This window comes from Perognathus longimembris, chromosome 17 (genome assembly GCF_023159225.1).
Source record: "Perognathus longimembris pacificus isolate PPM17 chromosome 17, ASM2315922v1, whole genome shotgun sequence".
In the NCBI taxonomy this organism is placed as follows: domain Eukaryota; kingdom Metazoa; phylum Chordata; class Mammalia; order Rodentia; family Heteromyidae; genus Perognathus; species Perognathus longimembris.
Genome location: NC_063177.1, coordinates 52,766,858 through 52,780,152, shown reverse-complemented (window position 1 = coordinate 52,780,152; position 13,295 = coordinate 52,766,858). Strand labels below are relative to the sequence as shown.

General features: G+C 58.2%; 1 protein-coding gene across 3 annotated transcripts in view; it reads left to right on the top strand.

The window, feature by feature from the left end:
- The window catches only part of Rnf157 (ring finger protein 157), a 59,932-nt gene extending 48,591 nt beyond the window's left edge, over window positions 1–11,341 (top strand). Inside the window, exons 14-20 of one of the 3 annotated variants that reach the window (XM_048366027.1) lie at window positions 523–634; window positions 914–1,086; window positions 1,334–1,396; window positions 2,224–2,272; window positions 4,121–4,231; window positions 8,555–8,595; window positions 9,922–10,036. In XM_048366027.1, coding sequence (XP_048221984.1) covers window positions 523–634; window positions 914–1,086; window positions 1,334–1,396; window positions 2,224–2,272; window positions 4,121–4,231; window positions 8,555–8,595 — 549 coding nt within the window. In that variant the 3' untranslated portion in view covers window positions 9,922–10,036. Of the gene's footprint in view, window positions 1–522; window positions 635–913; window positions 1,087–1,333; window positions 1,397–2,223; window positions 2,273–4,120; window positions 4,232–4,912; window positions 5,755–8,554; window positions 8,596–9,921 lie in introns of those variants that run through there. The other 2 variants (XM_048366026.1, XM_048366028.1) reach the window with 2 other exon arrangements.
- Window positions 11,342–13,295: the final 1,954 nt, after the last annotated feature.

Genomic DNA, 13,295 nt, shown 5'->3' with positions numbered 1-13,295 from the left:
GCCCAGGGAGGGAGGAATGGCTGGTGGGGAACAGTCTGGTCCGGTCCTATCTAGTCTGGGGTGGAGCGGCTGAGCCGGTGGCTGCTGGGCTGGGGAACGGGCAGGGGTGAGGTTTCCTTTCGGTTCAGTGGGGCAGAAACTCAGCAGCCGTCCACATGCAGCGAGGCCCCTGCTGGCCCGGTATTCTTTTCTTCCTGGGGAAGCCGGGGGTGTCCCCATGTCACAGCTGCTGGCTGACCTGTGTCACCGGAGCTTCAGTCTTTGTGTGGCCCAGCAGATGCTGGCCCTCGGACAAGAGGTGCTGACTGACACTCGCACCTCCCCTGGGAGACGGTCCTCCAGGCCGGGGCTGGAGAGGCGCTGACAGGAGAGAGGACCTCTCATGTCTGTGAGGAGAGGCCCTTGGCCCTCCCTGTATGTCCCCTTTCCTCCTCGCCCCTCCTCAGCCCCTGCCCTCACCCCGTCCGCTCACAGGCTGAGGATGTGCTCACCCTGTGTCCTCTTGTGTCCTCCACCCCCCAGGAATGTGGCGTGACCCCAGAAAGCGAGAACCTCACCCTATCTTCCTCAGGGGCTATTGACCAGTCGTCTTGCACAGGGACTCCACTCTCTTCCACCATCTCTTCCCCAGAAGGTACTGAGGGGGCAGGAAGGGGCTGCATGTGCTCCCTCTGGTCCGTGGCCACGGTGGCGCTTCCTCTGGTGGGAGAAGCAAGCTGGGGAGGGGAGGGGACGCCGGTTCCTCAGGGGCCTCCCCGTCCCCGTCCTTTCTGAGCACTGTGGCCGGACAGGTGACCCTGGTCCCCGAGCTGAGCTTGGAGCAGGATCTTAAAGACCCCCATGTCTAAGGCCTGAGTGCTAGGAGGGCGCTGTCCTCTTGGGAGCTTGACCCGGCTTCCCGCCTCCTCCACAGACCCCGCCAGCAGCAGCCTGGCCCAGTCGGTCATGTCCATGGCTTCCTCCCAGATCAGCACGGACACCGTCTCCTCCATGTCTGGCTCCTACATTGCTCCTGGCAATGACGAGGAAGGAGAGGCCGTCCCTTCCCCCGAGGTTGCCAGCAGAGCCCCCTCAGAAGAAGGAGAGGTAAGGGAAGGGCACACGCACATTGGCCGTGCTGTCTGTGCTTCACAGGAAGGCCGGCGGTAGCTTAATGAAGGGCCTTTGGGGGGGGCGGGGCGGGGGAGCCTGAGTGCCCTGAAGGGTGCCAAGGCAGCGCAGCCTTCCCAGGGACCTGACTCCTGGCTGCCTCCGCCTTTTTGCTTGAGTCTGAGGCCATGCTTGACCAGAGAGCCTGGGGTAACCGCGCCCTTTGCTTTCTGCCCTCCTGCAGGGGACGCCGGCAGAGTCTCCGGATAGCAACTTTGCTGGCTTCCCAGCAGAACAGGATGCAGAGGTAACCGGACAGCGGACAGCGGCGCCTCTCTCCACTGCAGGAACCTCTGCCTTGGCTGGGGTGCAGTGGGTCAGGGGATATTTGAAGGCTTCCTGGTGATGCATCTAGAAGGGGGGGGGTGTATGTTAGAGCAGCCTCACCCTCCACCTGGACTCTTTCCAGTGTCCATTACTAGGGGACACTAGTTCCAGCATGAGCTGTGTGCACTGAGGTCGAGAGGGACCTTTCCATGCCAGGCCCTACCTGAGCCCGAAGAACGTGCTGCCTTTGGTGGCCTGGGTTTACCCAGGGTGACAGTCACAAGTGCTCACTGACATGGAGATGTGAACAGGAGTGAAGAAGCTTCTGCCAGCCCCCCACCCAGGAGCCCCAGACAGCGGCAAATAGGGTTACAAGGCAGCGGGAGCCATACCACCCTGACCGTGGCGTTTGCCCCCTGCGTTGCAGGCCCTGGCTCTGCTTTACGTGAGCCAGATCCTCTCGGAAGATAAATAAGTATGGTTTGGGAGCTCAGGGGGTCTCCAGAAGCTTTATGATCTCACAATTTGCTTTTTTATTTAACAACTTCTGTTTGTACCTCAGAGAAACAGGATGAACTCAGCTGTTCACAAGGGTACTCCTGACAGACTGAGCACACGCCTGCAGCGTGGCTGCTCGCCGGCCCCCACAGGCCAGGCCAGCTCCCCCGGCCTTCTCACCGTGCTAGGTGGGACGTGTACTGTGGACAGGGCTCCTGGAGCTGGGCACCACCATATTTTCTTCAGCCAGTCTCTCCACCCCTCTATCTGCTGTGGACTCATAGGCCTCCCTTTTTCCTTTGGTCCTAGGGAAATGACGTCATAGAGGAAGAGGATGGATCTCCCATGCAAGAAGCTGGTAAAAGACCCGGTCCTTTGTCCTTGTGTTGAGTCTTGCCTGGGTATTCTCTAAGGGGCGAAGAAAGGGGAACCACTGTGACTTGGCGGCAGTGCTCTGCTGTGTGTCTGTTGGGGGAATGGTTGTCTTCGTGATAGTGTATCACCGCAAGCAAGATCTCAGTGGCCTTGGTGAAGAGAGCCCCTTCCGGGACTCGGAGCTCAGGGAGTCAGAGTAAGGATGCTGCAGAAGAGACACATGCAGCTAACACCTGACGTTGTTGGCCACTCCCACTTGCCCCCTGCGACAACTGAGCCCAGGCAGCGCCCAGGAGCAGCAGGTGGGGTAGCAGAAGCACGGTCTTGTGTGAGACAGGCAGGACTCTTGGGCAGCGTGTGTGGGTTTGCTTCAGTGGGAGAAGGTGGGGTGTGGACGGAGGATCTTAGGAGGCAGCAGACACAAGGGGCGCTCCGCCTAGGCAAGGACCTGCAGGCTGTCATGGACTGCCTTACTGTGACCCAGGCCTCCATGATGTCTTCATTCAGAAGAGCTTGTTTCCAGTGGGGCTGGAAGAGGAGGAGAGCCCTGCAGGGCAAGGGAAGAGGAGGAAGCCACGGCCGGGCCCTTCTCTGCTCCCAGCACTCAGAGCCCGGGGGTGCTGTGGCCTCCATGCCATCGTGCCAGCAGATGGCATCCTAGTTGCTTCTGCTTTAGAGCTGGCCATTGCTTCGGGGTGATGGGCCGGTGCATGTGGACTTGTCAGCTCCCGCCCAGGGGAGCCTGGAGGAGAGGCGCGCCGGGGCCGGCCCTCCTCCTGCACCCCTGCCAGGGCTTGAAGCTTCACCACCTTAGTGGATGATTTCAGGGCCCGTGGCTCCATATCATCCCGGGGCATGGTCCCCCAGAGTACTCGCTTCAAATAAGTACGGGGGCCGGCTTGTTTCCACCTGACCCTCGGCGGCCCACACACAGTGGCTTCTCTCCTTTCCCCAAGGAGAAAGGGGGAGCTCAAAAAAAAACCATTTGCAACTTCCCTTCCCCTTTCACATGTCTGCAGGTTTCCAGGTTTGCAGCTACTAAGGGCAGTACTCATACCCAATAACTTGTCTCAGACGACAGCAAAGCAAGGCGGGTGCTGGGGGCTCACACCTGGACTCCTAGCTACTCACAAAGCTGAGATCTGAGGATCGTGGTTCAAAGCCAGCACAGACAGAAAGTCTGAGAGACTTGTATGTCCAGTTAAACACCAAAAAAGCTGGAAGCAGAGCGATAGCTCAAGCAGTAGAGCACTAGCCTTGAGCCAGAAAGCTCAGGGACAGTACCTAGGCCCTGAGTTCAAGCCCCAGGACTAGTACAAAAAAAAAAAAAAAAAAAGATAGTGAAACATAATTTCATGAATCTGATCATTCCAATTTGACGTGCCAGATATGGAGATGGAGGTCTCTAGTTGCTATTTTATGTGTTCTATCAGTTTTCAGGGCCTTCTGGTCACACACACATCCTGCTCACACTTGAGGCACAGCTACCGTGAGGGTGCCCTAATGCGGGGCCAGCCACCGGCCTGTGGCCTGGCCTGGGCACAGCTGCTCTCCACAGCCCCGCCCCTGCACGCTGCAGGGCTGCCCTTCCTAGCAAACGCGGTGAGAGGGAGCTAAGGAGCGAGTCAGGATGGTGCGAGGACCCCGACATGCCCACACAATTTGATTTTTTTTTTTGTCTGCTCTTTACCCACTTAATTATTGTCTTTTCTTTTTTTTTTAAACATATAATTTTATTTTTTGTCTCCATCCTTAAGATTTTTATTTTAAGGACAGCAAAGTAGAGAAAAACCCAGCCAGCCCCTGTCTAACTGCATTAACTCCGTTTCAGGCCAGAGGACATGCGCATTTCTAGGTATGGAGTGTGACAATAACAATGACTTTGACATCGCAAGCGTGAAAGCACTGGACAATAAGCTGTGCTCTGAGGTCTGCTTACCCGGTGAGTGGCAGTCTACTGAACATGAACTTGGTGGGAGACACCCTTCTGCTCCTCCCCTGCTCTCCCCCTGGTGCACCCATCTCCCGCCCTGCCGTTCCTGCCGAGGCGGCCCGGGGTGTGCTCAGGTGCTGGAGACCAGTTGCTGAGAGGCAATGAGAAGGCCTCAGGATAGTCCTTGAGCTTTTTGCGAAGAGCAAGTCCTGCTCTGAGAATATTGGGGTAGGAAGAAAAGGGCACAAATTCCTCTCCCTGCAATTTGGCCAGACTGTATACCCTCCATCGCCACCGTGTAGATGCCATGTCAGGTGGCCTGTCTGGTTTTCCTCAGCAGGAGGTTTGAGCAGACAAGCACCTCGCCCCTGAGCCCATTAACAGTGAAACCGTACTCCTCCGAGGACTTGTGTTTGAGTGTCAGAAAGGAATTTGAAAGGCAGCATTTTATAGGCCAGCGGATGGCTTTGCGAGCCGGTGAGCTTCAAGTTGCCAGGTGCATTGTACATAATAGACTGAGATGCCACAGGAGAGGCCCGGGTCGGGGATGCCTGCTCCCTGGAGCCCAGCTTTCAGTGTACCCTGTTCCTCTCCATGATACCAAATTGAATCCAGGATCGTTCATTCCATGGCAAAGCAACCATGTGACTCAGAACACTTGGAGCACCGGCCTCCGTGTGCTCAGGCGAGGGCTCTAAGAACCACTTGTGACAAGTCTTGCCCACAGACTGGGTCAGAAGTCGCCTCCTGGCTTCACCGCAGAGATGGTCTCCACGCTGCGCTCTTTGTACTCCTCCCGGCATCCGTGGCGGGAGGACCTGCTTCAGCTTCAGAACGGCCACTCCTGGGTCCAGTGCTTTACTCGCTCCGCGAAGTGGCTGGAGGTGTTGGCGCCACATGGCCTTCCGTGGTTGCCACTCTCCGTCGGCCTGTGCCGGCCACGGTCCTGGCGGGCCCTGGTCGCATGCCAGCCTGCGGCCGGGGCAGCCAGGATCCGTAGGAGACGCGCGCTCCCGCCTTTCCAAGGGCACCTCAGCCCATTCCGTAGTTTGTCCCGCGGGTACTCCCTGGGCCCCAACCCCTCGGTGAGGCCCAGGGGAGAGTATCAGCTCCCCGCTTCCCCCACCCTTGCCCAGGGCGCTCCCCCTTCCTGCCTGAGCTTGGTGAAGGGGTGCTGACGCACTTGGCCACCTCCTGCCCAGTGAAGCCTGGACCAGAGCTGCTGGGGACCTGGGCGCCACTCACTCCCTGCCTGCCCATTGCCGACCTTGCTCCGTCTGTCCATTTGTGTTTCACGTCTTTTTGCCAAACGTAGCTGTGTTTGTGTGGCTTTGGTTTTTTTGTTTTGTGTTTTTCTCCAACTCATTTATGTTCTCTGACTCGTGTGAAAGTTCATGTTCACTGTGCCAGCACCGTCCTCCCTGCCCTGCTGGCCCACACCAAGCTTGCTGGCGTGCGCACTTCCAGGGCTCTCGCTCAGGGCTGCAGGCAGGCTGTCAGGTCCTAACCAGCAAGGGTCTACCGCCTTTACTACACTCAGATCTTCCCAGAAAAGACTGCTTTCCAGGGTAGATGAGGATCTGCAGAGTGGGTCAGCGGAGCGGGTATGCCCGAGAGACGAGGCTTGTGAAGGGCATTTGCTTGTAATTGCCACCCTTGGTTGATGGTTGGGGGAGGATGGTGCCTCTGCCCAGCTCTGCCAGCCAGCCTGGCCCCTCAAGAGCTCCCCAGCACACCCCTGATTTTGGCAGAGGAAACTGCCGGGAACCGTTTGAGCCAGTGGGGCTGTGGAAATGAGCGTATTTGTTCTGCTTCCTCTTCTGACCTCCCTCCAGCCAAGCTGCTTGTATTTATTCCACTTCCGGGGCGGGGGAGGGCAGTGAGTCCAGGAAGGTGGGAGGCAGCCTTCAGGACCTTTAGGGTGACTTCTGGAACCAGCAGTTCACAGTCTGGCCAGACATGAGCTCAGACGCGTGGGCCTGGCTGGGAAGGAGTTCCCCGTCTCCTCGGCAGAATCGGGGGGCTCTTACGGGGAAAATGTCTGCGGCATTGCACTGATGGCAAAGCATCTATTGGGTCCAAGACAGGAGATCACCTCGAACACCCATGGACTAACAGGGCCCCTTCACCCCCAGCCATAGGGTCAGACTTCAATCTTACCATGAGATCCATAGCTGCATGGCTCTTCCCAGCTTGTCTGGGAAGTACTCCTCCGTGGAGACGGCCCCTCGTGCAACCTGCATCCCTCGCGTGGGTGCCTCCCCTTCACGAGGGCCGTCAAGGGAAAGGAGTCTAGGGAGGCACCTTGCACTGCCCTGTGCCCTGGGCTAGGCACATACTACTCTACCAAGAGACCACTCACACTGAGGGCTTAGAGGGTACCCGTGTCATCAGCCACTCTTCCTCTAAAAAGTTTCCAGGCCTTCTGGGGCCCCAAGGCCCAGAATAGATTTCTGGTTCTTCATACTAGGGCACAGTATGTTCTGAGATGGTTTCTGGAAGCATCTGGGGATGTCTAAGCAGACAGATGTAGGTGTAATAATTAGAACTGCACCAGGTCCCTGTGGATCACACCTGTAATCTATACCTGTAGCTACTCAGGAGGCTGAGACTGAGGATCACGGTTCAAAGCCAGCCCAGGCAGGAAAGTCTGTGAGACTCTTATCTCCAATTAAACACCAGAAAATCAAAAGTGGTACTATGGCTCAAGTGGTAGAGCAGACCCAGAGTTCGAGCCCCACAACTGACACATACATACAACTGCATGTCCATGTTAAGTCATCGTGGTTCCAGGAGCTGAGGGGAATATTACACAGATGGCAGGGGCAAGTGATAGTTCTAGGTCAACACACGTGAGGGGAGAAGGCAAGAATAACGGTATGTATGGAATCCACGTGCAGCTTTTCAATGATGACATTGTACAGGAGTAGGGCTATTCCGTGAAATCTAAAAGTACTTATGGAAGCCCTCCCCCGAGACCCACACCTATAATCCTAGCTCACTCTGGTCCAGATCCAGAGGACTGTGATTCATTCCAGGCCAGCCTAAGCAGAAACTTAGACTCCCATCTTCACAAGAAAGGTACAGATGTGGCAGTATACAACTGTCATCCCAGAGACGCAGGGGGCTTTAGTAGGAGGATCACAGTCCAGGCCACCTGGGCAAAACAATGCAAGGCCTTACCTGAGAAATTACTAAAGCAAAAGGGATTGTGGGTGTAGCTCAGGTTCATAGAGGGCCTGCCTAGCAAGCATGACAACCAGAGTTCAATCTCCTAGACCACTCAAAAATAAAAATTGAAAGATAAAAATAGGGGCTGGGAATGTGGCTCAGTGGTAGAGTACTTGCCTGGCATGCATGAAGCTCTGGGTTCAGGTCCTCAGTACCACATACACAGAAAAAGCCAGAAGTGGCGCTGTGGCTCAAGTGGCAGAGTGCTAACCTTGAGCATGGAGATGCTTAGGGACAGTGCCCAGGCCCTGAGTTCAAGCCCCGGGGTTGGGGGTTGGGGGGAAGAATATCTGTGGCACTGGTGGGTCACACCTATAATCCTAGCTACTCAGGAGGCTGAGATCAGAGGATCTCGGTTCAAACCTAGCCCAAGGAAAGAAAGTCTTATATCTTAGCCTTGTACAAAAAGCTCAGGGACAGTGTCCAGACCTTGAGTTCAAGCCCTAGGGCCTGAGACCTGAAGTTCAGTCTACTCCAAGCCTCACAACAAGGCTGAAAACACCTGTTGAAAATCGGGTCGCACATCATGGATTCTGAGGGAAGAGGAGTTAAGCCTACCTCTTCTCCAGACAAACTCCACAAATACAATCGAACCATTATAATGCTGACGTTCAATCAGCACTTGGTAGAGGTGGAAGGGGGCCTGCCCGGTCTCCCTAAATGAGCTCCCAAAACCTGCCTTCATTCTCCTCTTTCTAGTTCTAAAGGGAATCGAAGGAATGCCCCTTCGTCTGTCTCCCTGTAGCGATTTCAGGTTCCCCTGCTCCAGTTTCTGGCTCCGGGGCCTGGATGCTGCGTGGTAGAGTGGCACAGCACGCAGGCTTGCCCGGCCACAAGGCCGCCCTGGGGGCCACTGGGGAGGGGCTGCCGTGCAGGGCAAAGGGCACTGCGTTCTGCCAGACTCCCCATCGGAGGCCTCCAGGAGGGCCGAGTCTGTCCAGGACGCCCGTGGGTTTGGTCGGGACGGCCCTCCCGGGCAGTTCTCCCGCTCGGGCGCAGTGGCAGTGGCTGGTCATGTGGCTTTCCGTTGTTCTTATTTGTGTGTGCATGTGTGTCTTATCTCTTGTTTACCATTTGCTTTTGGTCTTTCCTACTGAACAGCCGCAGTTCCGGAGTCCTGCCCCATAAACATTGAGGAATAGGTATGACATCTACCAAACTACATGAATGAACAAACCATTCACTTTATTTGGGGTTCCTAACTCAACCGTCTATATTACCTGACTTCCCCCACTGCCATGCTACCCTCAGGGGGAAGAACCTTCCACGAGGTCCTAAGAGTGCAGAGCCCACAGGCAGGTTGTGGGCTCCGGCCACCTTCTGTCTACAGCCTCAGGATGGATCGTCACCAAGGGTGTTTATGTCAGCCTAGTGACTGCCACTCCAGGGGTGTGTGTATTGGGCTGGTCGGACTCAAAGCTGACCTGGCCTTGGGACCACGCTTGACCACCAGAGGGTTCCCCGATGGGCTCCAGGTGCCACGGTGTATACCCCCCCCCAAGCTGGTGTCTGATAGGGGTGTGAAAGGCCATAGTTCCCGCGGTGTAGGTGAAAGGACTGGGGTCCGGGCCGCTAGGGAGCAGGCAGGGCCTTACCCCGCTAGGAGAGGCCCTGTGAAGGGAGGCCCAAGCCCACAGCATAACCCACTCCAAGGGTGGTGGCCAGAGCCCTGCCTTTCATCACAGAAGGACCACGCGAGCCGCCCCGGAGGGGATGAGCGTGGAGCCGCCTCTGCGGCTGGGGGACAGGCGCAGGCCTGAACAAACCCCGGAGCTCTGTTCAGCCCACTGACAGGATCCCAGGGAACAGGGGCACCCCAAAAGGGAAGCCCAAGGCTGCAGTTAGTGTACTGTAAACCAAGCCTGAGGCCCTGGCTGGCCTTGGCAAAGTGGGAGGTGCTGGTGGATTTGGTGCAGAGAGGCACTGAAAACGTTTCCGGGCCCAGCACAAGGACAGCAAGATGATGTGTGTGGGACCCCAGGCACTCAGGCCAATGTCTCCCTGGCGGACAGCACCAGCAGCCATGTGGGGGAGGGATGCTGAGTCCCACCCGAGACTTCCTGACCCCTGGACCCTTCCTGCCTGTTCTCAGCCCCCCCCCCCCCCCCCGCAGCAAACACACGCACCCTCCTCCCATTCCTCCCACCTCCCCCCTGCCCTGGAAGAAACAGCCCAGCGAGGCCTTGCCTTGTCCTCCACACCCAAACAATCTAGACACACAGGCGGATCCCAGGGTAAGTTCACAAGCAGGGAGCACCTGCCACGCCACAGCCGCAGTGCTGCTACCTCGGCCCTGCGTGTGTCGGTGCCCACTCCTCCTGTCTGTCCTCACTGTGGCTTGTGCACGCAGGAGTTGCGGGTCCCACGCATCCTGCTAGCTTCTGGTGAGCCGCACTGACTGCCCCGTGGGCGCCGCCATGTGCACTTGCCCTGAGGTCTGGCTCTTGTAACCATTTTGTTTTCTCCAGGTACCTGGCAGGCTGATGACAACGTTGTCAGCCAGCGCCGGCGCTTATCATCCAGCAGCCTGGAGGACCCGGAGGAGAGCAGGCCCTGCGTGTGGGGGCCTCTGGCTGTCTGAGAACACCCACCTCTGCACCCAGGCCCCACCCGTGTCCATCCGTCCTCACTGGACCACCGGCCTCCTGCGCGCCTGGGAGGTGTGCACACTTGACCTCCAAGGGCAGCTGGACACGGAGTCAGCACACTCTCCTCCCAACCAGTTTCCTATGCCTGACCCTTGCCCTGTCAGAAGAGACCGGAATCTCTCCTTTCTCCTATGGGCTAACACTCATGAGACCCTCCGCAGAGACTGGCCTGTGCCCGCGGACCTGCGCGGCGGGTGGAGCCGAGGACTCCCATCTTCTCAAGACAGTAGATCAAGCAGACTCAAGAGTCTGGGCAGCTGTGTTACACCCACCTGGCAGTTTCTGATCTCCGCTCCTCGTAATCAGTTCAGAACCTCCAGTTTGGGTGTTAGAAAGGCTCCCGTGAGAAGGAAGGGCCATCTTGTCCCCTGTGAACTCGGCCCCTCCCCAGGGCACCAGGGGCTACTTTCTAAAGGACAGGGAGATGGCACAACTCAAGTGTAATTGGCGACCGGCTCCTGCTTGTGGTAGCAGGGCTGGGCTCCTGTGTTCATGTGCCTGACTGAGACCCCAGGGGTAGGACGGTGCCCCTTGCGAGACCTGGGCAGGAAGGCAGCACTGCAAGAAGCTCATGTACACCTCTCTGTGTACACCCATGGGGGACAGGGGGGGTCCTAACACAACTGCCCTCATCCCTTGTCTCCATCTTCTTTTTTTTTTTTTTTAATAACTGAGGAAATAGGCAAAGAAAGCTGTAGACCAGTGCCACTCAAAAGTGACGTCCAGGGTCACCAAAGAAAATTGTGCAGAGCCCCAGGCAGTAGCAGTGGCCTGGGAGCCGGAGAGAGGGCTGGGGTCAGGGCCTTCCCCTTGAGGACGCGCCACACCTTCGATGCGCTCCCAGCCTTCCAGATCTTCGTGGGGAGCCTGACAGGCCAGGGGCAGGCGGAGGTGGCTTAGGGATGGTCACGTTGGCTTCCAGACCAAGCTTGTCCTAGCAAGTCTGGCCTGGAAGTTGTTGGGTGACCCACCTTTCTCATTTCAATGTATTCCTCCTGTCTGCTGGCCTATTCGGTGGGACATGCGGCAGCCTGGGAAGCAGAATTGGAAACAGAAGTGGGAGAGCCTTGGGTTTGTGCCTGCTGTGTGTTAGGATTGGCAGTTGTTGCCTACCTAGGAGAGCTTTCCAAAAAAAAAAAAAAGCTAGCCAGGCAGGCACTGGTGGCTCACGCCTGTAATCCTAGCCACTCAGGAGGCTGAGATGTGAGGATCACACAGTTCAGAGCCCGCCCAGGCAGGAAAGTCCGTGAGACGCTCATCTCCATTTAACCACCAGAAAACCGGAAGTGGCGCTGTGGCGCCAAGTAGTAGAGCACTACTAGCCTTGAAGCTGAAGAGCTCAGGGACAGTGTCCAGGCCCAGAGTTCAAGCCCCACAACGGACCAAAAAAAAGTGCAACTTTCTGGTGTAGCTGCCTATGTCAGGCGTAAGGTGACTGTTACCCTGCCTAGCGGTTGTGGCTCGTGGCCTGCCTAAGATGCAGCCTGGTGAGCTTGTGTTCCCTATCACGTCCACCCTCTGAACACCAGGACGTCCTTTCCTTCCCCCAGCACTCTCAGACCACTTTGATATTCAAGGTTTAAGCCAGTGTACGTTGAGCAATAACCCTACTTCCTAACGTCCTAGCAGTTTGACCCTAGAAGCCGCAGGCAACAGGGAGGGTCCCCCAGCCTGGGGGTGGTGTTCCACCTCCTGACCCAGCAGGCAGTGGGCAGGCCCTGTTCACAGTGTGGTGTGATCCCGGAGACTCAGGTAAACAGCAGGAACTGTGGAGACTAAGCCATGGTGGCCAGCCCTTCCTCACAGCCAGCGCGCCATAACCCTAGGTGGGCCTGGGCTCCACGCCGAGACACACCCACGTTAGTTTGGATGCCCTTTCCTCTGCCCACGTTCCCCTCTCCCCTTCCCATGTAGCTCACGGCAAGCAGAAATAGCCCATCGGCTCACTGGAGTGGGCTGCCGTCAGTCTGACCAGGAGCAAGACCCTGGTGGCTCAGAGAGCCGTTCATGCCGAATTTGCCCTTGCCGGGGAGTGTGACGGAGACCTTGTCTCGGTGACCACAGCCTGGCCTGTGGCCTTGCCACCCTGGGGGTGTGCTTGCTCTCTTAGTGGTCTTGGTTCCCTCAAAGAACTTTCCCGCCTTCTACCCAGTTCTATCCCACCAGAGTTTATGGCCCCCACGGGGGTGCCTCTGAGGCACAGACCCAAACACTAAGCCGGCTTTCTGGAAGCTAGGGCCTGCCCGCCTGGTGTCGGCATGCTGTTACTCATTTTGCTTAAGAGCCGCATACCTGGCGTGTGTGTGCAAGCGCCGTGCGGGTCACCTGCGGGCCCCTCTGCTGGGGGCACATTACGGGGGGGGACATCAAGGATGCAATATTTATGGATTGCTGCATGATTCTTAAAAATGAATAAAACTGTTTACATGGGAAGGAGCGAGGTCTTGAGCCACGAACTGGATTCACCTGCGGATGTGTGGTCTGAGTTTCTGAGATGCCCTCTGTTATTTTTATTCAAGAGAATCCGGGGGAGGGGGCAGGGGGGTGCGCCCGGGGCCCGGCTGGCCTGCTCCCCGGCCGCCCGCCGCCTGACACCCCGGTAAACCCGAGAGCGAGCGCGCGAGCGAGCGAGCGGCCTCCCCGCGGCTCCTGAATAATTAAGAGCGGGAGGCGGCCGGGCGGGCGGCGACGCCGCAGCCCCGGCTCCCGAGCCCCGCGGGCTGGGAAGCGCACCGGGCAGATGACCTTTCCCGCTTCCCTCCTCGGCTACTGGAACGGGGGATGGGGGGGCACTTCTGCAGAAGCTTCTGGAATGCCAGCTTCCGGGAGCTCGGCGGGACGGGGCGGGGCGGGAGGGAGCCGCTTACCGGGAGCCGCTGGGGTCCCCTGCCCGCCGCGGCGGGTGGGTGGCTTCCGAGAGTCAGCCCCGCCCGCGGCCACCAGCGAGGCCCGGGGTGGGCGGCCGGGGCCCGGCCACCGGGACGCGAGAGGGTCGCTCGCAGCCCAGCCCCAGGACGGGGGTCCCGGGGCGCGGGGCGCGGGCGGGCGGGCCGGGGCGGCGTGGCCGTTCCCGGGGCCGCGGGCGGGCGGGCGGGCGGGCGTGCGCGCTCGGCGACCCAGCGCGGGGCCCTCCGGCGGGAAGGCGCCGGGCCCGGCGGCGGGTAGGGGGCTGGGTGGCGCGGGAGAAGCCGCCG